The sequence below is a fragment of the Halichoerus grypus genome, chromosome 1, assembly GCF_964656455.1.
Source record: "Halichoerus grypus chromosome 1, mHalGry1.hap1.1, whole genome shotgun sequence".
NCBI lineage: Eukaryota > Metazoa > Chordata > Mammalia > Carnivora > Phocidae > Halichoerus > Halichoerus grypus.
The window spans coordinates 166,984,659-167,007,219 of NC_135712.1; the positions used below are offsets into that span (position 1 = coordinate 166,984,659).

The 22,561-nt window shown below is 47.7% G+C and overlaps 1 protein-coding gene across 6 annotated transcripts in view; it reads left to right on the forward strand.

Annotated features, from left to right (window-relative positions):
* Window positions 1-22,561, forward strand: part of SRGAP3 (SLIT-ROBO Rho GTPase activating protein 3) — a 336,629-nt gene that overhangs the window by 223,278 nt on the left and 90,790 nt on the right. For all 6 annotated transcript variants that reach the window (XR_013449094.1, XM_078075648.1, XM_036096155.2 and 3 more), the window contains one exon: window positions 4,914-5,076. Coding sequence is in view for 5 of the 6 variants with exons in the window: in XM_036096155.2 (XP_035952048.2) it covers window positions 4,914-5,076 (163 nt within the window). In the remaining variant the exon portion in view is untranslated. The remainder of the gene's footprint in view (window positions 1-4,913; window positions 5,077-22,561) is intronic.

Here is a 22,561-nt window from a genome sequence, read left to right on the forward strand (position 1 = left end):
GGCCTCCCAAGGATTTGCCCCTTCTGCCACATGGTCATGCACATTTGTAAAGAGTTCTGTGTCATTCGGTGGTTTCAAATACCATCCGAGTGCTTGCTGCTAGCTTCCCCATTTGTTTCTCTAGCCCAGATATCACCATCTGGGTGTTCCAGAAGCCCTTTAGACTTGTCATGTTCAAACAGAGTTCCTCTCCTTTCCTCCCTACTTCACCACTGCCCTCCTTCCCCTCAGCTTAGCAGATGCCACCTCTGCTCTCCCAGGTACCCAACCCAGGAAACTTGGGATTCATCATGGATGTCTCTTCCTCCCTGCTCACCCCCATCCCAAACCCCATCCAGTCAATCTCCAGGCCCAGTCTTCTCACTACCTAGGTATTTCCTGAGTCCCTCAACTTCTCTCTTGGCCCCTTTGAGCCTGTCCTCCGCAGAGTAGTCAAAGCGAGAATCTGCAAATTAAATTTTACCCTTTCATTCCCTGATCTAGACTCTTCGATGGCTCCCCACCGACTTGAGAACAAAGCTCAAACTCTCTAATGGGACCTTGGCTATGTGTCTTCTTCCTAATTCTCCAACCTCATTTGTCACTCCCACCTCCACCCCAGAATACCATGCTCGAGCCCCCCCCCCCGACTACATTCTATTCACCCACATCTTTCCAACCTCCCTTTTGGCCTTTGTTCACTGTATTTCTTGATCTAGAAAGTTCTGCCCTTTCAAACTCCATTGCAGCCTTTATTTCTCAGTCTAGAAAGTGCTTCCTCTGGGAAGCCATCCACCACCTCACCACCAAATGTGGGCAAGGGGGCCCTCCTCTGCTCCACAGCTCCCTCTCATCACTACATTCAGGAGGCTGTGTCATCATCTGCTCCCTTGTGTGTCCCCCTCACTCGAGTGAGTTCAAGGCATGTGGGAGCAGGGTCTTGCCTGCTGTGGTCCCTGCTGCATGCTCCATGCCTCGCTGTGCCTAGCGCGCGTGCACACACACACACACACACACACACACACAGTGAGTGAAGCCTGAGAGAGACAAGGCCCTCATCTTTCCAGCAGCTGCTCGCTCTAGCTTGATGAGTCCTTGGTTGCTTTCAGGTAACTTTGTGCCCCTTGCCTCCGTCTCCCCCCCGCCCCCCCGCCTCTCTGCAGAATTCCCGTCTGAGACTGCTCAGATTGCCTCCTGCCCACAGCTTCTGATAAGGAAAGTGCTGTCCTTTCTGTCTTTCTCTTACCGAGCCTCTCTGACCAGGCGACCTAATTTAATGGTCCCCAAGCCATCCCAGCATTTCCGTACCCTTTCAAGATCACTTGTCTTCTTTCTCCCCACCTGAAATTCACCTTCTGGCTGTGACTTCCATAAATTTTGTACATTTAATTCCCTGATGCTGTTCAATTCTTGCATCCCAGACTGAGCTAAGCCCCTGAAGTAATTTAAGTAACAGCTCAATTATCTCATCTCCCCTTTAATCTTTCCATTTCTATCAGCACCTAGGAAGCAGTGAAAAATGGATGTGCAAAGTGTTTTCTGCCCAAACCTGCTTCTCCCTTGCAGTTCTTATCTCAGTCCGTGTCATCAGCATCTACCCTGTTGCCTGAGATCCAAAGCTTGGAATCACTATCCACTCTTCCCTCCTCCTCCTTCCTTTCTATTTCCAGGAGGTCTCCAAGATTATCTGCTCTTCTGTTGAGGTATCTCTCAAGTCCAACCTTCTCTGGCCACACTGCCACCTACCCAGGCCCTCATCCTCTCTCTTCTCCTGGACTAAACAAGTCCCGACTGGTCCTCCCTCCAGCCCCAAGCCTATGCCCACACCCATCCATCCTCCCATCCACTTGTCCATCTATCAGTCCACTCATCCATCCACCCATCCACCCATCTGTTCATTCACCTACCCACCCACCCACCCATCTACCCATCCATCTATCCATCCACTCACCCATCCGCCCATCCATCTACCCACTAATCCCTCCACTCACCCATCTATCCACCATCCCTCCACTTACTCATCTATTTATCCATCCATCCATCCATCCATCCATCCATCCATCTATCCAACCACCCATCCTGCAATCTGCCCATCCTCAAACACGCATTGGTTAGGTCATACCTCTGCTTAAGTAACTTTGATGACTCCTCACTGCCTACAGCAGGCATTCTTAGCCCTCGCTGCACATTAGAATCTTATAGAAAATGTTTTTAAAAATACCAATACTAAGGCTCTGTGCCTAGAGATTTTGATTTAATTGGTCTTGGATGGGGCCTGGGTCTTGGTGTTTTCTTAAAGCTTCTCAGGTGATTCTAGTGTGCAACCCCGGTAGAGAACCATGTGGCTTAGAGAATAAATTCCAAGCTCATTAGCCTGGCATTCATTGCCCCCTATAATCAAACCCTTAATCTGTCTCTCCAGCCTCATACCAGTGTTCTCCTAACATATTTGAAATTCTAGCTGTACTGAGCTACTTATCTATCTTTTATCCCTCGTGCCCTCTGTCTACAATTCTATCTCTCTCCGCCCCTCTGGCTGTTTGGAAAACTCCTACCCATTCTTCAAGACCCAGCACAACTGTGTATTTTTCTCATGGGTCTTTCTTCCATAATATCCACTTTGAGTCAGGCACGTTGCTGGGTGCTGGATGTGGTGCCTGGAACAGAACAATCCCTCCTCTGAAAGAACTTACAGGAGGGTGAGGGGTGGGGGTAGAAACTCCTTAAGGCAAATGTTCTCAAACCTGAGTGTGTTAGAACACCCAGAGGGCAGGTTAGAACATGGAGGCTGGGCCTATCCCTAGGGTTTCTTATTTAAATGGTCTGGGGTGGCCCTGAGAACTTGCATTTCCAACAAATTCTCAACTGATGCCAGTGTTGCTGGTCCGGGTACCACGGTTTGAGGACCCACGCCTTAGTGTGCGGTCACAGGCATGCTCTCTGCAGAGGTATCATTGAAGGTGAGACCGGGAAGAGAAGAGAAGGAGGCAATCATGAGAAGGGCTGGGGCTCATGGATTCCAGATGGAGGGAACAGCATGTGTGAGGGCCCCAGGCGGGAGGGAACCTGGCACAAAGGAAAGGGGCCTGTGTCCCTGGGACGTGGAGAGCACAGGAGGAGAGTGGTGCCTTCTCCAACTTCTCAAGCAGAACTGACGCTCTGCATGTGTCTCTATTATAGCACTTTACCACCTTCCACTGTAATCCTTCCTTCTGCCTCAGCCACTTGGGAAGGAGCCCCTCCAAGGTACATCGGTGTCACTGCCACCCATAGCCCACGTGAGACCTGACAGAGGAAATGCTGAGGAATTTGGGCGGGGTGGTTGAATTTTCATGTTCTAGCTTTTTCTCTAGGCTATAAGCAAGGAGCAATTTGTTCATTTTTTCTTTGGCAGCCTGTCCCTTCCCTTTTCTTTAGGCATTTTCCACCATAACCATCCTCTAAACCAAATTCCCTTCTCCCCAGTTCCTGCTACATAGATAGATTTTTAGCTCATTTGGTGACAGCAAGAAAATTCCTGTAAATCAGGAGCCCCCCCCCACCTGTCCTTCCCAAGCTCAGGAATTGGGGTGGGGTGTGGGGCCTGGGGGTGCTACAGATGCCCAGAGGCTGTCAGGGTTGCACCCCCCAGCACATCCCTTTGGCTATGGGAGGATGATGTGGTTGTAGTGAGAGTCAGCAGAATTCCCTTCCTCAAAAACACTGCTAGTTGGTGGCTGAGCACGTCCGTGGTCAGCTCTAGGAGGTGGCCCACCCTGGGGGCACGAGGGGAGCAATGCAGGTCTGGGAGGGACTTTGGAGACCACCACCCTCAGGAGGTCCTGTCCTCCACATCCTGCCTATCCACCCTCTCCTTCCCACCCTGGGAAGTGGAATGAGGGCAGAATCAGGGTCAGAGGGCAGGAACACAGCATACCACCACATGTGGCAACGTGAGATTATGGGTTTGATTTTGGTTTCTAATTACCTTTCCCTCTTTCTTCCTGGAGAACAGGATGTATATACCCTTTACTGGGGATAAAAGAGGGGCCTTTGGGAAAGCATAGATAAGAGAGGGATAGTCTCTCATTTCATTTTTCAGAAACATCCCATTTCTCAAGCCTTGGGAAGGTATGCTAGGTAGATCTGTGGTTCTCAGACTTTAGTGTGAATCAGAATCCCTTAGAGGGCGTGTTAGAACCCAGACTACCACCTCTAGAGTTTCTGATTCAGCAGGTCTGGAGTGGGGCTTGAGAATCTGCATTTCTAACAAGATTCCTGGTGATGTTGCTGCTGGTCTGAGGACCACACTTTGAGAACCCCTGTTTCAGCATAACACCCATCTTAGAGGATGCTAAAAATCTCTCAGTTGTTACAGGAGAAAGGTTTATTTGTCTTATATGTACTTTACCCAAGCAGCCCATTTGGGGAGATGGGTTAACATCATCCCAAATACAGAACCTGAAACCCTCCAAGCCCCCAGTTCCATTGAGAGACAAAGACATGTGTTTCCAAGAGGCCAAGGCAGAAGCTGGCCCTGGGAGAGGACAAAGGGATTGGGGGAGGCACGGAAGGGAAAAGGAGGAGTCCACTTTTTGTTTTTCCACTGCATAATTTTAGAACTAATACAAGTATTTTAAACACAATTGGTTGAGTATTTCTTAGCCCTAGGGAAGTCAGCTTCTGCCCAGAAGGGAGTGATACACATAGCAGATGCCACATGCCGCGGGGAGAGGAGAATGTGTTAGGCCTTAGAGCCGAAAGACCTGGAGTTGGCCCCAGTGCTGCTCTGGGACCTTAGGGGGGATTGCTTCACTAGCTGTAAATGTGTTCTAATGAAACTGAGCCTGAAAGGGCCCCATGAGGGTCAAAAGAGCTACGGTGGATGACAATGCAGAACACTGTGTGGATGACAGTTCCAATGAAGCCAACCTGAGCTGCCTTGGTTTCCACAGGAAGGACCAGTACCTCCTCTCGCCCGTGAACTGTTGGTATCTGGTCCTGCATCAGACCAGGCGGGAGAGTCGAGATCATGCCACCCTCAATGACATCTTCATGAACAATGTCATCGTCCGCCTCTCACAGATCAGTGAGGATGTCATCAGACTCTTCAAAAAGGTGGGCAAGGGGGCCACTCCACCTGCTCAGATATCTCTGCCCCAAGCTAAGCATTACAAAATTGCCAGCCAGGGTGGGATTTGGTTTGGGGGCATGGGACCAGGAGGGCAGGTGTGTTGAAGGCTGCAAGGGGCGGAGGGCTGGATGTGGTGTCCCAGACCCTGAGTCTGAATCCTAGATATGGCTGGTGGCCTCAGCCACTTCAGCCACTACCCGCACAAAAATAAAAATCTCTGCATGGTTGGCAAGTACCACATATTCATTATAGGAAATTTGGAAAAATGGATATGAGCACACACACAAAAATTAAAATCACTGGGAATATTATCACTGCAATAATCACTTTGGTGCCATAGGGATTTCTTTATACAAACATAGGCAAATACATTTTCTGTAAGTTCTCATATGTATACATTTTCCAGTATATATTTCCTGAATGAGATGAGACTGCATATATGATTTTACTGTCTGCTTATTCACCTAATAAGTTAATAACACTGCATTACAAAATTTTCCCAGGTCAATAAATTTATTTCTGTGCCATTTTTAATGATTCCATAGTATTTCATGATAGAGCTTACCCTAATTTATTTAACCAATCTTTTATTGTTGAACACTTAAGTTATTTCCATTATTTTACTCTTCTAAATAACGCTGCGGTGAGCTGCTTTGTATATATACTTTTGTCACATTCACTGCTATTATCCTATAGTTGTTTTCTGCAACAAGAATTTTTGGGTCAAAAGTTTGCCCATTCTTAAGGCTTTTTACAAAGTGCTCGGTTGTTTTCAGAAGGTTTTACCCATATAAATGCCCAGAAGTCAAGTGTGCAGGGAGCAGTCACTTATATGTGCCCCGAGGTCTCTGTTTCCCAAGTTCCTTACACAGTGCCTGGCAAACAGTAGATGCTGTGGAAATGTTTGTAGAACTGAACCCACCTCTACGGACTTCGGTTTCCTCCTCTGTAAAATGGGCTAGTCCTCTAGCCTCTGTGAGCCTCATCTTCTGTGTCGATCAAAAGGAGTTAAGATCAACTACTTCCCAGGGGCAGTGTGAGGGTTAAAGGAAACTGTGTGGGTGTGGAGGGATACGTATATTATTAAGGGAGTGGCTCAGGGTGTGGTCTCTGAGTCCAGAGTTCTTAAATTTCTGGATTCATGATCCTGGTTCCACCATTTATCAGCTGTGTGTCTTTGGGCGTTGTTACTTTAACTCTGTGCCTCAGTTTCTTCATTTGTGAGATGGTGATAAAAAGGCCCACAGGGCAGTGGGGAGGATTAAGAGGGTGTTGACCCCAACCAAGTAAGGCACCGAGAGCGAGTGTTCAGGAAAGCTAGCTACCATTGTACCAACCAGTCCATAAGAGTGTTACTACCAAAATTATCGAGGGGCACCTGGGTGGCTCAGTCGTTGGGCGTCTGCCTTCGGCTCAGGTCATGGTCCCAGGGTCCTGGGATCAAGCACCACGTCAGGCTTCCTGCTCTGCAGGAAGCCTGCTTCTCCCTCTCCCACTCCCCCTGCTTGTGTTCCCTCTCTCACTGTGTCTCTCTGTCAAAAAAATAAATAAAATCTTTAAAAAATAAATAAATAAAATAAAATTATCAAGCTCGTCTGTTCTTGCCAGGTGCCAATTTTAGGGATTAGGTGACCTGGGATTGCTAGAAGCACAGGTAAGAGGACAAGTTGATTTGAAATGTAATAATCTGTGGTCTGTATTTGGACTGTCCACTTGGAGGACGACTTCTACAGCGGAACTGTAATCACAGGCTCATTCCCTTCCACGGCACAATATGCGCTGGTTCCCTCCTGGGGCTGTGTTTATAAAACGTCGTCCAAGTTGAATATTTGTGTAAGCAAACGTAATTAGGGAGGTAAATACAGGGCAATAAAGGAAAAAAACACGGCGCTTTGCAAAGCCAGACTGAGGTGATCCCGATCACTCGCTCTGGCCCCAAGGCCCCGCCTGCCACTACTGTCACATCTTTGTCCTGGGTGGGAGGGACTCACAGAGAAAGGGTCATCAGGGCCGTTAGGAAATGAAGGGTCTTTTTCCTGACTGAGCCCTGGGACAAGTGAGATCAATCTTTACAATTCTCATTTAGGCTGACAGCAGCGTCACTGGTGATGGAGGTTAACAGGGTAGAAAATAATGAAACAAGGTCGACAGCTGAGCTTCTGGCTGCCTTGTTACCAGGCCGGGGCCGGTGGAACAAAGGAAGCAACCTGGCCCCTGTGGGCCGGGAGAGAGCTGGGCATGGGCCTGGCTGGCTGATTTAGCACAGCGCCGGCCCTTTGTGTCACATCAGTTAGAGATAATCTCGGCACGGAGGCTGCACTCCTTCTGTACTAATAGATCCCGCAGACCTCGGAACAATGGGGAGGCCAGCCTCTGGTCAGACTGGGGAGGGTATCGTCAGTCACCCCATTCTACAGATGAGGAGGTCCAGCCTGCAAACCTGCAGGAGAACTTAGACTTGTCCACTTTTGGCCTGTGGTCGCCACCAGCAGGAGCCCAGTATGGCTGGGCTTTGGGAGTTTGTCCCAGAACTGCTTCTCACTGACTCGTGAACCTGGGCAAGTCTCTTGAGCCTCCGCATTTGCCTACTTCAGCTCCCACTTCAGGGGGCTGCTTGGAAAAGCCGAGGCAGGCCAAGTGTCTGGCACAGGTCTGGCATCCAGCAGGTACTCATTAAATGGTGGCTTAATCTTGATCCTGAAGAATGGGACCCCCTCCCCATTCCTGAGCTTGGTGGTAGCACTCGGGTGGGTGTTCCTTCACCACCCCACCAAGTCATGCTCTGCCCATGCATCTGCAGAGGGTGGGAGTAGCTTCCAGGCCACATGTCCTTCCTGGGCTTGGGTCTGGGGCAGCAGCTCTGTCTGCCAACTTCTCCCTGACTCAGGATGCTCTTTGACTTAATAACTATCCTCCTCATGAGTTTCCAGTTCCCCTCTAGCAGTGCAGTCTCTTCGGACGACTAGAGGCAGCACTTCAAATTCCGCAAGCTGTCCCAAGATTCTTGTGGGCAGGTGGCCCTTGCTTTAAGTGTCAGATAAAGATCTATCATAGCAAAAGGAACTGGCTGAGATCTTAGAGGCCATCCTAGGGGTCAGGGCTTTTCTGGTGGTCAACAACAGAAACCCGTCTCAGCTGGCTTGCAGGAGGAAAGGGACTTACCTCCAGCCTTGGCTGGCTTCAGGGGCACAAAAGAACTCCATCTCTCTGCAACTCTGATCCAATTTTCTCTGTTTTCTAACATTTTTTTGGCGTGGGGTGAAGGGCTCTCTCGTAGTCTCTCTCCATGTGACAACCACATGGCCCCCTGCAGCTCTGGGCTCACATCCCACCTGCTTCAAGTCCTGTGGAAAGTGAGAGTGCCCTTCTCCCAGAATGGAGTCTTCTGGGCTCTGATTGCCCAGCATGGGCTCACACTCTTGAAGCTGCACCAGCGGCCAGTGAGATGCAGTGCTCTGACTGACTGGGCCTGGAAACATTCCAACCCCTGAGGCCGGGTGTGCATTCAACTCCACCCAACCCATGGAGTCCTCTTACAAGAAGAAGGGAGAGGGGAGCCTGGGTGGTTCAGTAAATTAAGCATCCAACTCTTGATTTCGGCTCAGGTCATGATCTCAGGGTCGTGAGATCGAGCCCTGCATCGGGCTCTGCTTAGAGTCTCTCTCTCCCTCTGCCCCTCCTCCCCCCCTCCCTGCCACTTGCTCTTGTTTTTGCTCTGTCTCCCTCTCTTAAAAAAAAAAAAAAGAAGGGAGAAATAAAACAATAGATGTCCACCAGGCCTCTGTTCCATTCCCTTTATCATCCTCTGTAGTTGTTCTCCCTCTGCTAGATGTCCCTCATAAAGGGTCTTCATTACCTCTCAGGATGGCTCATTCCATTTGGGGACAATCATCGACAGAAAATTCTCCCTAGTGTTGAGATGAAATCTCAGTGTTGACACTCATGGTCCTGGTCCCATCCTGAGGGCCACACAGATCAATCAACATGGAAACTTGTCTTTTGCTTGAGGACAGAAATCATGACCCCCCAACCAGGTCTTCCCCACCTCTGGGTAAATATTCCAGGTCCCTTCAGTTTTCCTCTGTGATTTGGCTTTGTGTTTTCCCCCCCACCTAGGTCATGTCTCAGGCTTCCCCAGCCTGCACAAGTTAATATTCAGAACCATTCAGAATACTCCAGGAAGGTGTGACCAGCTAAGAGTAGAGCAGGGCTCCCTAGCCACATTATTTCTAATAATGAAACCTATGCAGGCGTTTGCCTTTTTGACCTTAGTCTCATCACATGGTTGGCCCCCTCTGAGCTCCCCACTTGAATCCCTGGGTATTTTCATGCCAACTGTTTTTTAATCTATCTTACGAATTCTGCACTTGTTTCTCTATATTTGGTCTTTTAAAACTCCATTGTGTTAGAATCTGGTCAAATGGGATCAGTGTTTTTATTTAAGTGATTTTTCAAGCAGCAATAGGGTAACTTTTCCAAGAGGTCCTAATTCCTCCTCTGTGGGGAAAGCCTGTTTTATAGCTTCTCCATGTCTCCCTTTGTGTTACCTTCTGCTGTGTGTCAATTCTTTAACCCCATGTTTGAGTCTTCCTTACCTTCTTAGTGGAGAGGTGGAAAGTGGGTCAGAGGGTTGAGGATGCGTTCACAGTGGAGATGACCTTTGAGATGGGTGTTGAAGGATGAATAGGAGTCTGCCAAATGGGGAAAGGAGGTTCGGAGTTCAGTGTTCCGAGAAAGTCAAGAGCACAGTGGGTAGAGTGTATGAGGATGGAGGTCCAAGGCAACTCAGAAGGGAGGCTGCAAAATGGCACGCTTTAGCTGAATTTGGTTCTTAAGGATAATCTGCATGGCCCTCACTATGTTAAGAGAAATTAAACCAATATTTAAAAATTGTGGGATTTCACATAAAAATCAGCACTTTGTGTTTCTCTTCAAAAATAAGAAGCTCGGGGGCGCCTGGGTGGCTCAGTCGTTAAGCATCTGCCTTCGGCTCAGGTCATGATCCCAGGGTCCTGGGATCGAGCCCCGCATCGGGCTCCCTGCTCAGCGGGGAGTGTGCTTCTCCCTCTCCCTCTCCCCCTGCTTGTGTTCCCTCTCTCGCTGTGTCTCTCTCTGTCAAATAAATAAATAAAAAATAAAAATCTTTAAAAAAAAAAACAAAAAAAACAAAAATAAGAAGCTCTGAGGGGCACCTGGGTGGCTCAGTCAGTTAAGCATCAGACTCTTGATTTCGACTTAGGTCATGATCTCAGGGTCATGAGATCGAGCCCCACGTTGGGCTCCATGCTCAGCGGGGAGTCTGTTGGAGATTCTCTCTCTCCCTCTGCCCTTTGCCCCCCACCATCTCTCTCTCAAATAATAAATAAATCTTAAAAAAAAGAAGAAGAAGCTTTGCCAATATCAGATCCACATGGGTCCATACTTGGTAGTAGTTGGCTGGAACTGAGTAGCTGCTAGCCCCTTTAGGCAGGGCATACTGTCCCCACCATGCTAGGGTCCCTGCTGTTGTCTGGTGTAGCACACCCGCTTGGCTCTTTTATTTTGCCTCCCTGGCCCTTTCTGCATTTGAACTTGTGACCTCATTTTTAAACGTGATCTACTCGTTCACAAATTCTAGCCTCAAAAACACCACCTGGAGGACTTGTTAAACAGCTTGCTGGGCCCTACCGCCACAGTGGCTGATTCGGGAGAGTGGAGAGAGGCCTGAGAATCTGCCTTTCTCACAAGCTCCCTGGTGAGGTTGCTGCTGCGGTCTGGGGACCACACACGGAGAATGACTTACCTCCTTGTTGTGCAGGTGAGGAAACTGAGGCCTGCCTCTGGTCAGCACAGAGTCTGGCCCCGAACGCAGGTTTTCCACTCCAGCTCCTGTGCTGAATCCACTAACCCCTGCAGAGCCCCGGTGGGGAGGGTCCATCTGCGCCCTGCCTGCTCTCCCTTCCTGCCCCTACGGTGTCTGAGACGGGGCATGGAAGCCCATTCATTCCATTTTCAGTCTCAGCCTCCTTAACAATAGCCATCCATTATTCTGTGCTGTGATGCCTGCAGAATTTAATTACTTGCCTGGCCGTGAAGTGAATTTGATTGTTGGGAACTGCGGTGTTCTGGAGGAAGCACTAATGAGGAAAGACTCTCAGCAGAGACGAGAAGGCATCTGGGGGGCTTGTGTTTGAAAGCAGCCATTCACTGTGTGGCAATAGGTCTCAGTCTTCAGTGAGCTTTCTCGTTCCCGCCTCGAAGATGTCCGTCGCATTTCATAAATAAATCAGGGCTTTTGTGTCCAATAATTGCCTTGCTTTGTAACCAAGATCAAAAGCACCAATGGCCTTGGATTCAAAGCCAAGTTTATTTTTTATTTCTTGGTTGCAGGAGAGAGTGAGGGTTTGCATGCTGGCGGGTCCAGCTAGGAGGCCCGCATGGAGAGAGAGAGAGAGCAAAATGGGCAAGCTGCCAAGGGAATGAGAAACCTTCAGCCAATCTCCACTGGCGACCAGGGAGATGAAGTCGTGAACACTCACTCTGCTAGTAGAGCCTGCTGAGCTGGTCACCATCAGGCATTCTCGACTCACTGAATAAACATATATCAGTGTTATCATCATGACAGTAGGTAAACAATAATGATAGAAAGCAAACAGCGAGTGCTGACTGTGTGCTGGGCTCTGGGCTAAGCATTCCATAGATATTTAATTCTTAAAGCCTAAGTGTAAGATGCTGTCATCATCCCATTTTATAGATGAGGGAACTGATGCTGATAAAGGTGAGCTGGGATTTGAGTCCAGATGTGTCTGAATGGAGCCCATGCTTGGTGGCAGACAGTTGCTAAAGAAGAGAGATGAGTCAGACCCAGTGCCCTCTCAGGGAGATCACACTGTAGAATGGAAGCAAAGACACAGGTGTGTAGCTGTGATTCGAATACAGCAGAGAGGGACATGGGTTCGGAGGGAAGAGGACTTCTAATCTGGGCTGGGGGTTGGGGCTCAGGGAAGGTTGAATGTTGGGGATGCAGCATTTGAAGTGAGTCTTGAAGGATTAGGATTTATTCCAGTGTGGGTTCCCCAGGAAGCCGACTGAGAGTGATTATAATGCAGGAGTGTATTAGCGAGTACTCTTGGGGGTCCCCACCTGCAGAAGGAAAGGAAGGAAAGCAGGAATCAGTGAATGGAGAAGTTGGGCTATGGTGCAATCACAACTAAAGCCTCAGTTGACTCCTTGGGGGAGCTCCAAAGCTGGGGTGGCCCTTCTGAGTTCTCCTGAGTAGGGCGAGGAGGCTGGGTCTTTATACGTTCTTATTGCTCCCAGAAGGGGGCATGGTCTTGAGCAGATACCTCTTTAGCTAAGGCAGTTCCAAGGAGGGCAAACAGCTGGGGTGTCTGCCAACAGCACTCCTCACAGCTAGGGAACTAAGCACTCTACTCCTGAAAGGGACCTGGGTGGCACATCACTGTGTCCCCACAGATATGCAGGGATTTGAGAAAAGTCAGACACAGGAATCCAGACCAAAGCAGCGGCTGGTGGACGGAAATGTCTGGGTCCTGCATCATGAACAGCTAGGTTGGTGTTGCTGTTCAGTGCCATGGTTAGGGCTGCAGACAGATTCTCTGGCTCAGTCCCTGTTCTACCACTTTCTGGCCATGTGAGCTCAGCCTAATCTCTGAGTTTTGTCATTCTCAAGATGAAGCTAATAATAACCTCCTTTGTGGGGTTGTTGTAAGGATTGAAAAAAGATGATATAAAACAACTACCTGATACACAGTAAGCAATCAATAAATATTAGCTATTATTAGGATGGTTATTGGGATTTTGAGAGAGAACATAGTGAGACTTAAGTTTGGAGATGGAATGAAGGAATATTTTATTCAGGGCACAAAGGTTAAACAAAGGGTCAGTAATAAGAAAATATGCTCAGGAAGCCACTCACTGATTAGTTCTAAATGATGGTGGCCTTGTCTCTTCTTTTATAACCTCTTATTTCTTTTTCTTGCCCTATTATATTGGCTAGGACCTTCATCTAGTACAGTGTGAAGGGAAATGGGAGAGAAGTGGTATTCTTGACTTTTACTTTTGTGTTTTTTTTTTAAGATTTATTTATTTATTTTAGAGAGAGCGAGAGCACATGAGCAAGTGCGGGGAGGGGCAAAAGGAGAGAGAGAATCCTGAAGCAGACTCCCCGATGAGTGCTGAGCCTGATGTGGGGCTCAATCCCAGGACCCTGAGATCATGATCCAAGCCTAAATCAAGAGTAGGCCGCTTAACCAGCTGAGCCACCCAGGCTTGGATCATGGGCAAGTATTCTTGACTTTTAAAAGGCATGCTTCTAACTTTTCACCATTTAAGACAAAAACTCTTAACAAATAGGAATCAATAGGAACACCCTTAGCCTGTTAAGCGTATTTACTGAAAGCCTACAGCAAATATCATACTTCCTGCTGAAGAGAATTCAGCAAGATGGCTGGTTACAGAAATTAATAATGTTCCTGTGTGTCAGCTATGTCCAATTAGAAAATGTAATTTAAAAAGTGCATGCGTAAGAAAACAAGAATGATTGAAAATTAATGCCATTAATGCTACAAATTAGCTAGCTGCAGCCTAGAAGTTTTGATGAGTGATGCTTTCATTGTCATGTAGATATAAATATTTCATAATTTCCATGGCAACTTCTTCTTTGACCCATGCATTATTCAGAATTATGTTTATTTTAGTTCCAAAGGTTTTGTTTTTTAACGTTTTGTACTTGCTTTTACTTACTTACTTTATCTCAGTGTGATAAGAAAATAAGATCTGTAGGTTATTTTTTGCATTTTTGTTGAAGCATTTGCCTTATCAGATATTGCGATTTCCTCTAAAGTGATAGTCGGGAAAATAGCAGGTACTAGAGCAGCACTAGGTCAGCTGACTAATGGGAGAACTGAACCTTTTGCAAATGAGAGCACAGTAGGTGACAATGGTGCATTCCGGTTTGGTCAGGGGGGAGGGTGGACTATTTAGAAATAGAGTGGATTCCATTGGTTGTCATTTAGGGGGTTATTTTTAGGAAATGATTTTACACATACACACATACATATATATTTTTTTACATAGAAAAATAAGACCTCTACCTTAGTTCACAAAAATATATTCTAGATAGATTAAAGCACTAAAGGTAAAAAGCAGAACTTTGAAACTATGGAAGAAAATGTAGGAGGTGATATTTAAAACCTTGGTGGTAGGAAAAGAAAGATAAAAAGGAATGTTTCTTTTGCCTAAAGGAAACATAAAAAGCACAAACTGTAAAGAAAAATACTGATAAATGCCATTATATAAAAATAAAATCTTCCTACAACAACAAATAAGTAAAGAGAAAACAAAATGAGACGCAGTTTGACTCACATTAGATTGGTAGGGCAGTCCTAAGTGCCGACAAGCATGTGGAGCAACGTGGGCTCTCAAAACCTCCTAGTAAACATGCAAATGGGTCCAACCCCTTTGGAAAACAATTGGGCAGGGTCTAGCAACAGGAAGGAAGAGATGTACACCCTATGACCCAGCAATTCTACTTCTAAGTATAATCTATAAAAATATTCTAGCATCACACACACACACACACACACACACCCCTGTACGAGGATGTTTGCTACAGTAGTGTTCATAGTAAAGAAACAAAGAGAAATCACCTAAATGTCCATCACAAAGGGGATGGCTAAATAAGCTATAGATAGTCATACAATGGACTAGCATACAATCCCTAAGATGAAGGTACTAGATCTGTATGTATCAATGTGGATAAAACTGGAAAATGCAATGTTGGGTGAAAAAAGCAAGGTGAGCTATCATGTTTTTAAACAAGTTAAAACAGAAAGTAATTGTTCATATTGTTTATACTGTTAGACAGCTATGTGACCTAAAGCTATGCCAAGGTGGGCTGTGTAAGAAGACACACTAGCTGCAGAGTAGCAGTTGAGAAATCAGGGAGGAAGAAAGGGGACAAAGAATGCTCCAGTTGTATCTGAATATTGTAACATTTTGCTTTCTAAGAGTAGTTTTGAAGCCAAAAGGGAAAAATCCAGTTTGGATGGCCTGTTCACGAGCATTTATTATTGTTCACTCTACTCACCTGGATGTTTGAAATATTGGAGAACTGAAATTAAGGGGGGAAAAAGGAAAGGCCAGTTGGAGACAGATGAAGGAAGCCCTTGGATGTCAGAATGAGAAGTTGGGCTTTATTTCCTAGACACTGGAGAAGTTGGGCTTTATTTCCTAGAACTGAAGGTTCTTGCGTAGGGGATGACGTAGTCAGAGCCAAGTTTAAAGATGATTAATTTGGTGTATCTGATGGCTTTGAAAGAGAGATGCTGGACTCAGGGAGAGCAGTTACATGTTATTACACAAACACACTGATGCACAGATTGGTGGTGAAGGGTAGTAGGGGCCTGGATCAGGGAGGGTAATATGGGAACAGAAAAGAAGGAAGGGATGGATGGGCAAGTAGAGAGGTAGATGGGTAGGCTTATGGGTAGATGGGTGGATGGATAGATGGATGAGGAGTTGGGTAGATGAGTAGATTGGTGGATGGGTGAATGGGTGCAAAGGTGGTGGATAGATGGATAGAGACATTTCTTTTTCAAATATTTTATTTATTTCTTTATTTGAGAGAGAGAGAGAGCGAGTGCAAGCGGGGGCAGGGAGCAGAGGGAGAGGGACAAGCAGACTTCGTCTCGAGCATGGAGCCTGATGCAGGACTCAATCCCATGACCCTGAGATCACGACCTGAGCCAAAATCAAGAGTTGGATGCTTAACTGACAACCACCCAGGCGCCCCGGGTACAGACATTTTTGAAGTGCCAACGCAATCCTCATGACATCTTGTTCACAGACAATGCAAATGAAATAGAAGATTAGATGATGAAATGACAAGGAGGTGAAAGTGATGTCTTGGGTCAGTGATGCAGCAGTAATAAGCGATTAATCATGTTTTGAATCCAACAAATAAGCCTGACAACATTTGTATTCACCTTGAAGATCATGTAGAGAAGGGAAAAAAACAGCTCAAAACTCATTGGTTTTGGGTTTTCATAGGTACTGGTTTTTCAGGAAGATAGCTTTGTCATGCTCCCCAGGACACAGAGACTCCCCTTCTCACTCCAAATTTTTCTCTCCATATCTGTGAGAGATTCAAGGCAAAAAAAAAAAAAAATTGTAGGCTGACATCAGGGACATAGTCCAGAAAGGCTACTCCTGAATATGTTCTGCCTCCACAGAGACTCAGGCTAGCATTCCACCCCGTCTCCTTCTGCCTTGACCTGGAGGCCTGGGGGAGGGCAGGGACTTGGTCACAGATAACAGAAGATTTTGTAAAATGGCACTCGGCACTGTGTGTTATCTGATATTTACGATGATCCAAAGCAGAGCCTTGTAAATGTCAGTATGCTTTTTATACCAAAGGCAGAGGAGTACCCATGTTTTATCATTATTTTGGAATGTTTGGGGGAAAAAATTCTAAAGGCGCAGAGAGTGCTAACCCTCCCAGTGGAGGAAGCAGCGTGAATGGTTGAGGGAATCATATCTACCAGCTCTATGGTCTTGGGCAAATGACTCACCCTCCCTGAGCTCCTGTGTCCTAACCTTTAAGGGGGGGCAGTTAATAATGGTGCCTCCCACAGAGGGCTGATATTAGGCTTAAGTGAGGTGTCGTCTGTAAAGCAGGTGTCATTGGGCCTGGCACATGCTGCGAGATTAATGCACAATAGTGATTATTATTATCATTATCTATACTCACAAGTATTATTAGTAGTAATAGTCCAACGCAGTATTATTAACAATGATAATAAGTATTATTAATCATAATACTTAGTATTACCAGTAGAGATCCAGAAACTCCTAGCCTGTGAGGTCCCTTGCCTCGTAGTCATTCCAAGGTATGCTTGGACTTCCTCAGACCTGTTATTGTAAGCATTTCTGCAAATGGAAGCCCTCGGTGCAAACAGCATCCCAGAGTGATGCTGGGAGTGATTACAGGGGGAGGACGGTGACATTGCCGGGCTCCCGGGTATGCATCGGTGGGGCCCACCACTGCCAAGAACGTCTAATGAGTGGTCCCCAGGCCTTCCTGCTTCCTGCAGTCTCATCCCACCCCCCGGCAACAGGGGGAAGAGTTCAGACTCTTGCACAGACATGCACATGACAGCATTTGGAGCTGCAGCACCAGGAGACATAGACTAGTGTGGGAAGGGGAGGAAAAGCAGGGAGGTGTCCAGGAGCAGGGAAGGGAGGACGATGGAGGAGAGGGGGAAGAGTAACGAGGGTTCAGATGGAAGGTGGAACAGAGACTAGGCTACGGATGATGTTTGGGGACAAGGGGCCGGGACGTGGCAGAACGCCTGCAGCCGTTATTGGCAAGCTAGGACACAGCTGGGAGAAACAGCCAGAGAGCTGTCCAAACTGCTGTTTCCAGGCATAAGCTGACCTTCCAGGACAATCTAGAGGAGCCGCATCCCTCTGAGACACGCCTTTTTAGCCTTTGCTTGGGAAATAAGAGCACAATTGCTCTGGGAGATGGCCAGTGGTACATATATCATATATTTAAATAGGGAACATCTGTGGGTCTCAAGTTTTGTTATTTTCTTAGAAAACAAGCAGGGGGGTGGAAACACAGTGGGATTTAGAACTAAAGGAGAGAAAAATTTTTGTTTTATGTGGTTTGGTTGTTTCCTATTGTTTGCTTGGAACCCCAGAACTAGGAAAGCCAAGAACTGTCCCCAAAGGTCACCCAACATGAGAACATCTAGTCGAGCAAAGAGAGATAAACCTTGCTGGAGCAGCCCTGCCCAGGTGGAAGAGAGGCCCCGTGGATAACTGAGAGTTGAGGAAGCCTCCATCTCACTCCTGGCTTTAACATTTTCTTGAGGATTGTTTAGAATGGTCTCCTTTAGAGAAGTGGAGGGAGTCTTGTCATTAAAACCCAACATTTTAGGGTGGTATTATTTTTTCTAGACTTTAGCACTGGAAATGACCCACCTGTTAGTTTGCTTTTTAAAAATAGAACTTGGGATGCCTGGGTGGCTCGGTCGGGTAAGCGGCTGCCTTCGGCTCAGGTCATGATCCCAGCATCCTGGGATCGAGTCCCACGTCAGGCTCCTTGCTCATCAGGGAGCCTGCTTCTCCCTCTGCCTGCCGCTTCCCCTGCTTGTGCTCTCTCTCCCTCTCACTCTCAGACAGATAGATAAATAAAATGTTAAAAAAAATAAAATAGAACTTCTCAAATACAGTTCATAAAGTCCCAGGACCTATAGTAACAGTTTTGAGGGTTTTCCCCCAAAAGCATGATTAGCCCTGCATTGAAAAATAAATCAGTCACCCATGGCAAGGTTTTTTACAGAGCAAATAAATTGATTTCACTCAGGAACTGTTGTGTCAAAAAAATTTTTGCCAGTTGATCCCATGTTGACATGAATGTATGGGTTTTTTTGGAAAAAAAAATGAGATTCAAAAAATACCCTTTTACTCCTTTTTTGGTTTCCTATTGCTTCTGCGTATTAGTTAGCTCATAACCAGTCATTTATAGAGCTCCTCTGTATGCCAGTCTTTGTGATCAGAACTACGGGAAGCCACCCAGCCTTTAAGGAGCTTATGCTCTGATTGGTTGGAATTGGTCTTTTTGCAAGAAAGCTTGTACTTGGTGGAGGGTTTTCAGAAGGCTCTCTTGCTCTGGTATATTCTGGTATTCTGGTATATTTAGACTGACACAAGCACAGATTATTTCAGTATTATTTCACATCAGCAAAAAATGACAATTTATTGGACCCTCTAAACTGAAAGTCCAGAGGCAAAGTCTTGTTTAGGCTTCACTAGATCCAGGACAAAGATCCTGTTGTCAAGGCCTCGACTCATCGAGGTGGGCAAGATGGCTGCAGGCATCCCGAGACTGCTGACATCCTAGCTTAGCAACCCCAGAGGAGTGAGGATCTGGGAGTGTGGTTGTTAGAAAGCTCCTGGGGAAGATTCTCATGGGCTCAGCCTGGAATACATTTCTGTCTCTGACCCAGTCACTAGACACAAGGTGCTGGAGCACTCTGGTCAGACCAGGTCCCATGACTGATGGACCAGCCTGTATGACAATGTAAGCAGGGGTCAGTCCCACCATGTCTTGTCTTCTGTTATCAGAAGAAGGAGAAAGGGAGAAGTGAGAGGTGGTCATCATGGCTGGTTTCTTTCTAGCAGGGCAGGTGGGCCAAGAAGGACCAGGCTAAGGAGAACTAGGTCTGCCCGCAAGTGGGAACGAGGGCCAGGGATGCAGCTTCCTGCACAGACGGTGGGAAAGTACATTGGACAGGCAGGTGGTGTCCTGCCAGAGGGCACACCCTCCTTCGTACCTTCTTTGTGGCCTGGACTCATTGCCCTTACAGCATTGCAATGGCTTCTTTCATCTGTGTGCCTGCGTCTCATGCTAGGCCTACAGAAGCAGACCACAAAAAGGCACAAGGGCCATCTTTGGAGTCGGACCAGCCAAAAGCTGAATCCCGGCTCTGCCACTTCCTAGCTGTGCAACCTGGGGCAAGTCGCTCCACCCTTCTGATCCTCCAGCCCTCGTCTGTCAAGTGGGCATAATAATAGTACCTACCTTCAAGGTTTCATTAGATAATGTATGGGAAGTGACCTTGGACAGTATTCAGCAAATGGAAATTACTTCATAAATGCTAGCTGCAGTTGATAAAGCAGGGACCATGTCTCATTCAGCTTTGGGTCTTTAGTACCTAGTTGAGGCTGGTATCCAGTAAGTATTCAGTAAGTGCTTGTGTAGATGGAATTGAAGCCAGGTGAGGAGTTGGCCACACAGGTACAAGAGGAGGTAGTGCAGGCAGGAGGATGGATACGGCGGGGGTGGGGGGGGGGTGGGGGTGGGGTCTGAGAATCCGCAGCAGGCAATGGTGTCGGGGTCCATGGGGGAGCCAGGGGGCTGGGTCTCAGGAGCCAGACTCTTCAGTGGCTCTCAAGTGTCAGGATAGGAGCAGGGCACTTGGTAAAAAGGCACTCTCCCAGGGTCCATCTTAGCAGGTCTGGGATCACCATCCTTGACGGGTGCCAGGGGATTCAGAGGGCCACCCCCTGAGAGACCCCACTGGTTTCTGGGTCACAAACTCAGATGCCTCCATGGGCCAGATTGGTGACGTGGACGGGTGAAGGGAGACGCTGGGCACCGCGGCCAACCAGAGAGCACAAGCCTCATCTAGAGGGGAGCCATACTCCCAAGTGGGGACTTGGTATTGCCAGGTCTCCTAGTTTTTTCAAGAGAGGCTGAAAATCAAGACTTACAAAGGGAATTTCCTGATTTTTAGATGCTGAGAAACAAGTCAGATTTTTGAAAACACCGAAAGGCCAAATAAAACATGTCTGTAGGCCAGAGAAGAGCTGCCACTCGGAGTCCTCGGTCTAGGGCCATGGTTCTCAGCCAGGGCGGTTTTGCACCCCAGGGAACACTGGGCTGCGTCTGAGATCGGTTTCCTTGTCCCAGCTTGGGGTGGGGGTGGGGAATGCTACTGGCATCTAGTGGTTAGAGGCACAGGATGCTGCTAACCCCCCTCAATGCGCTTGCCGCCGCTCCCACCTCAAAGAGTTATATGGCCAGAAAGGAAGTTGAACTGGCATGAGTTGTGGGCAGAAGAAAAAGGAAGGGCCGGAGACACCTGCCACCTGATTTTTACAGACTTATTTGGGTCAGAGAGACAGGGCTCTGCCCTTCAACCCCGAGGAGCCCCAGCTGCCGTGGCTGGGCCCTTGCTGGTCAGGTAGAATTGTTTTCTACAGTGTGCACACTTCCTGTAGAAAAGCAGCCTGCCACCCCCAACCTCTACAGGCATGAAAGTCATGCTAGAAATTCGGACAAATGAGTGCTAATACATTGCCACTTGGGTCCCCAAGGGCTGGGTGTAATGGTCTTTTAGACGTTATCAGGGTTTTGGCCCCCTGTTTCTGGTGGAATGTTTGGTTTGGGTTCATCATTCATTCAGTCATTTCTGGAAGTGTAGTTGAGAATATTTCCATTCCCAACCATAACAAAATAAAATGTCTCTGAGTTCTGTGCAGTTCAGTAATGATTTGCTGAGGGCTTGCTCTGTGGCCAGCTCACCGCTTGGTGCTGCGGGGCAGATGAGCAGAGACTTGGGCGGGTTCCATCTGGAGGCTTAACCATCCTGCGGAGAAAACACAAGAACCAGACCTGCAGCCCTTCCCCTGCAGTCCACCCTCTGCACACCAGTGTCTTCACCTGCCTCAAGCACTGTTCTGGTCACCATTCTCTCCCACTCAGAAACCTTCTATGGCTCCCAGTTCTACTCCAAATGAAGCCTGCACTCCATTAGCCTTGGTGATCTGACCCAGCCTCCATTTCAAGCTTACTTTCTGCTCTTCTGTTGTTGTGCGTGTCTCTTTGCAAACCAAACTTTGCCCTAGGCCCAGTCTCCTGCCCTTTCTCAGGCTGTGCCCCCCTCTCCCACCTACCATGCCATTTCTGGCCATTCATGCAAAGTGAGATGGCCCTGGTGGTACTCCCCCCATCCTCTTCATCACTTCATCCCACATCACTTCATCTTTCACCCTCTGTAGCTCTGTGGGCCTCCTGCCTTATTTATGTTCTTGACCCTTGACCTACCAAACTGGGAGATTCTCAAGGGGAAAAGCTGATTAAAAATTCAACTTTATGTTCCTTTCCTGGGCAACCTGCTAGTCTTGTCTCTGGCATCTGGTGGGTGTCCACTCAGCCTGCTGCTAGCTCTTCATCTGTGCCTGGCCTGGTGCCGGGTGCTCCCATAAGTGTCATCTCTCTGTATCCTCACAGGGACTCTGTGACACTCGTGACATCATCCTACTAAGGCTAGAGGAACTTTCACTTCATTCATAGACTCATTCGACAGACGTGTTTAATGAGCGCACCCACCGTGCCACAGGCTCTGTGGTGTTACAGGGACATGGGAGTGGGAAACCCGGGAAGCAGACTCTGAGACGGCCGAAGTTGGCATCTAGCAGAATGGCGAGGGAGCATTCTTGGGGTCCACACTTTGGGAGGGCAGGGGAGGGAGTGGGGAGAAGTCAAGCCATGTTGCAGGCAGCCTGCTAGACATCCTGGACAGCTCTATGAACAGGTCTAAAGATGGAGCAGCTCTTCAGAGCTGTCCCAGTTGAGAGGGGAGAGGCAGACCTCTATGCCCCCCTCTGTCTTCAGACAGAACCTGTCAGTCCTTGGAAGGGATGTCACCTTGTCTACCGAGGCCATCCCTGAAGGCTACTCTTGGCTGGGGGCAGTCTGCTGCTAGCCCTCCCAGCAGCTGGGATATCTGAGCATCTGCCATCAGAGAGAAAATCTCTTTGTGCTCATGGGGACTTCATTCAAGGGGGAAAAACAAATGATCAATGAATTAACATGTAAACGAGCAAGATCATTACACTTCCCTTAATAAGTTCAAAGAAGGACAGAAACAGGTACTCATTTTATACACAGGG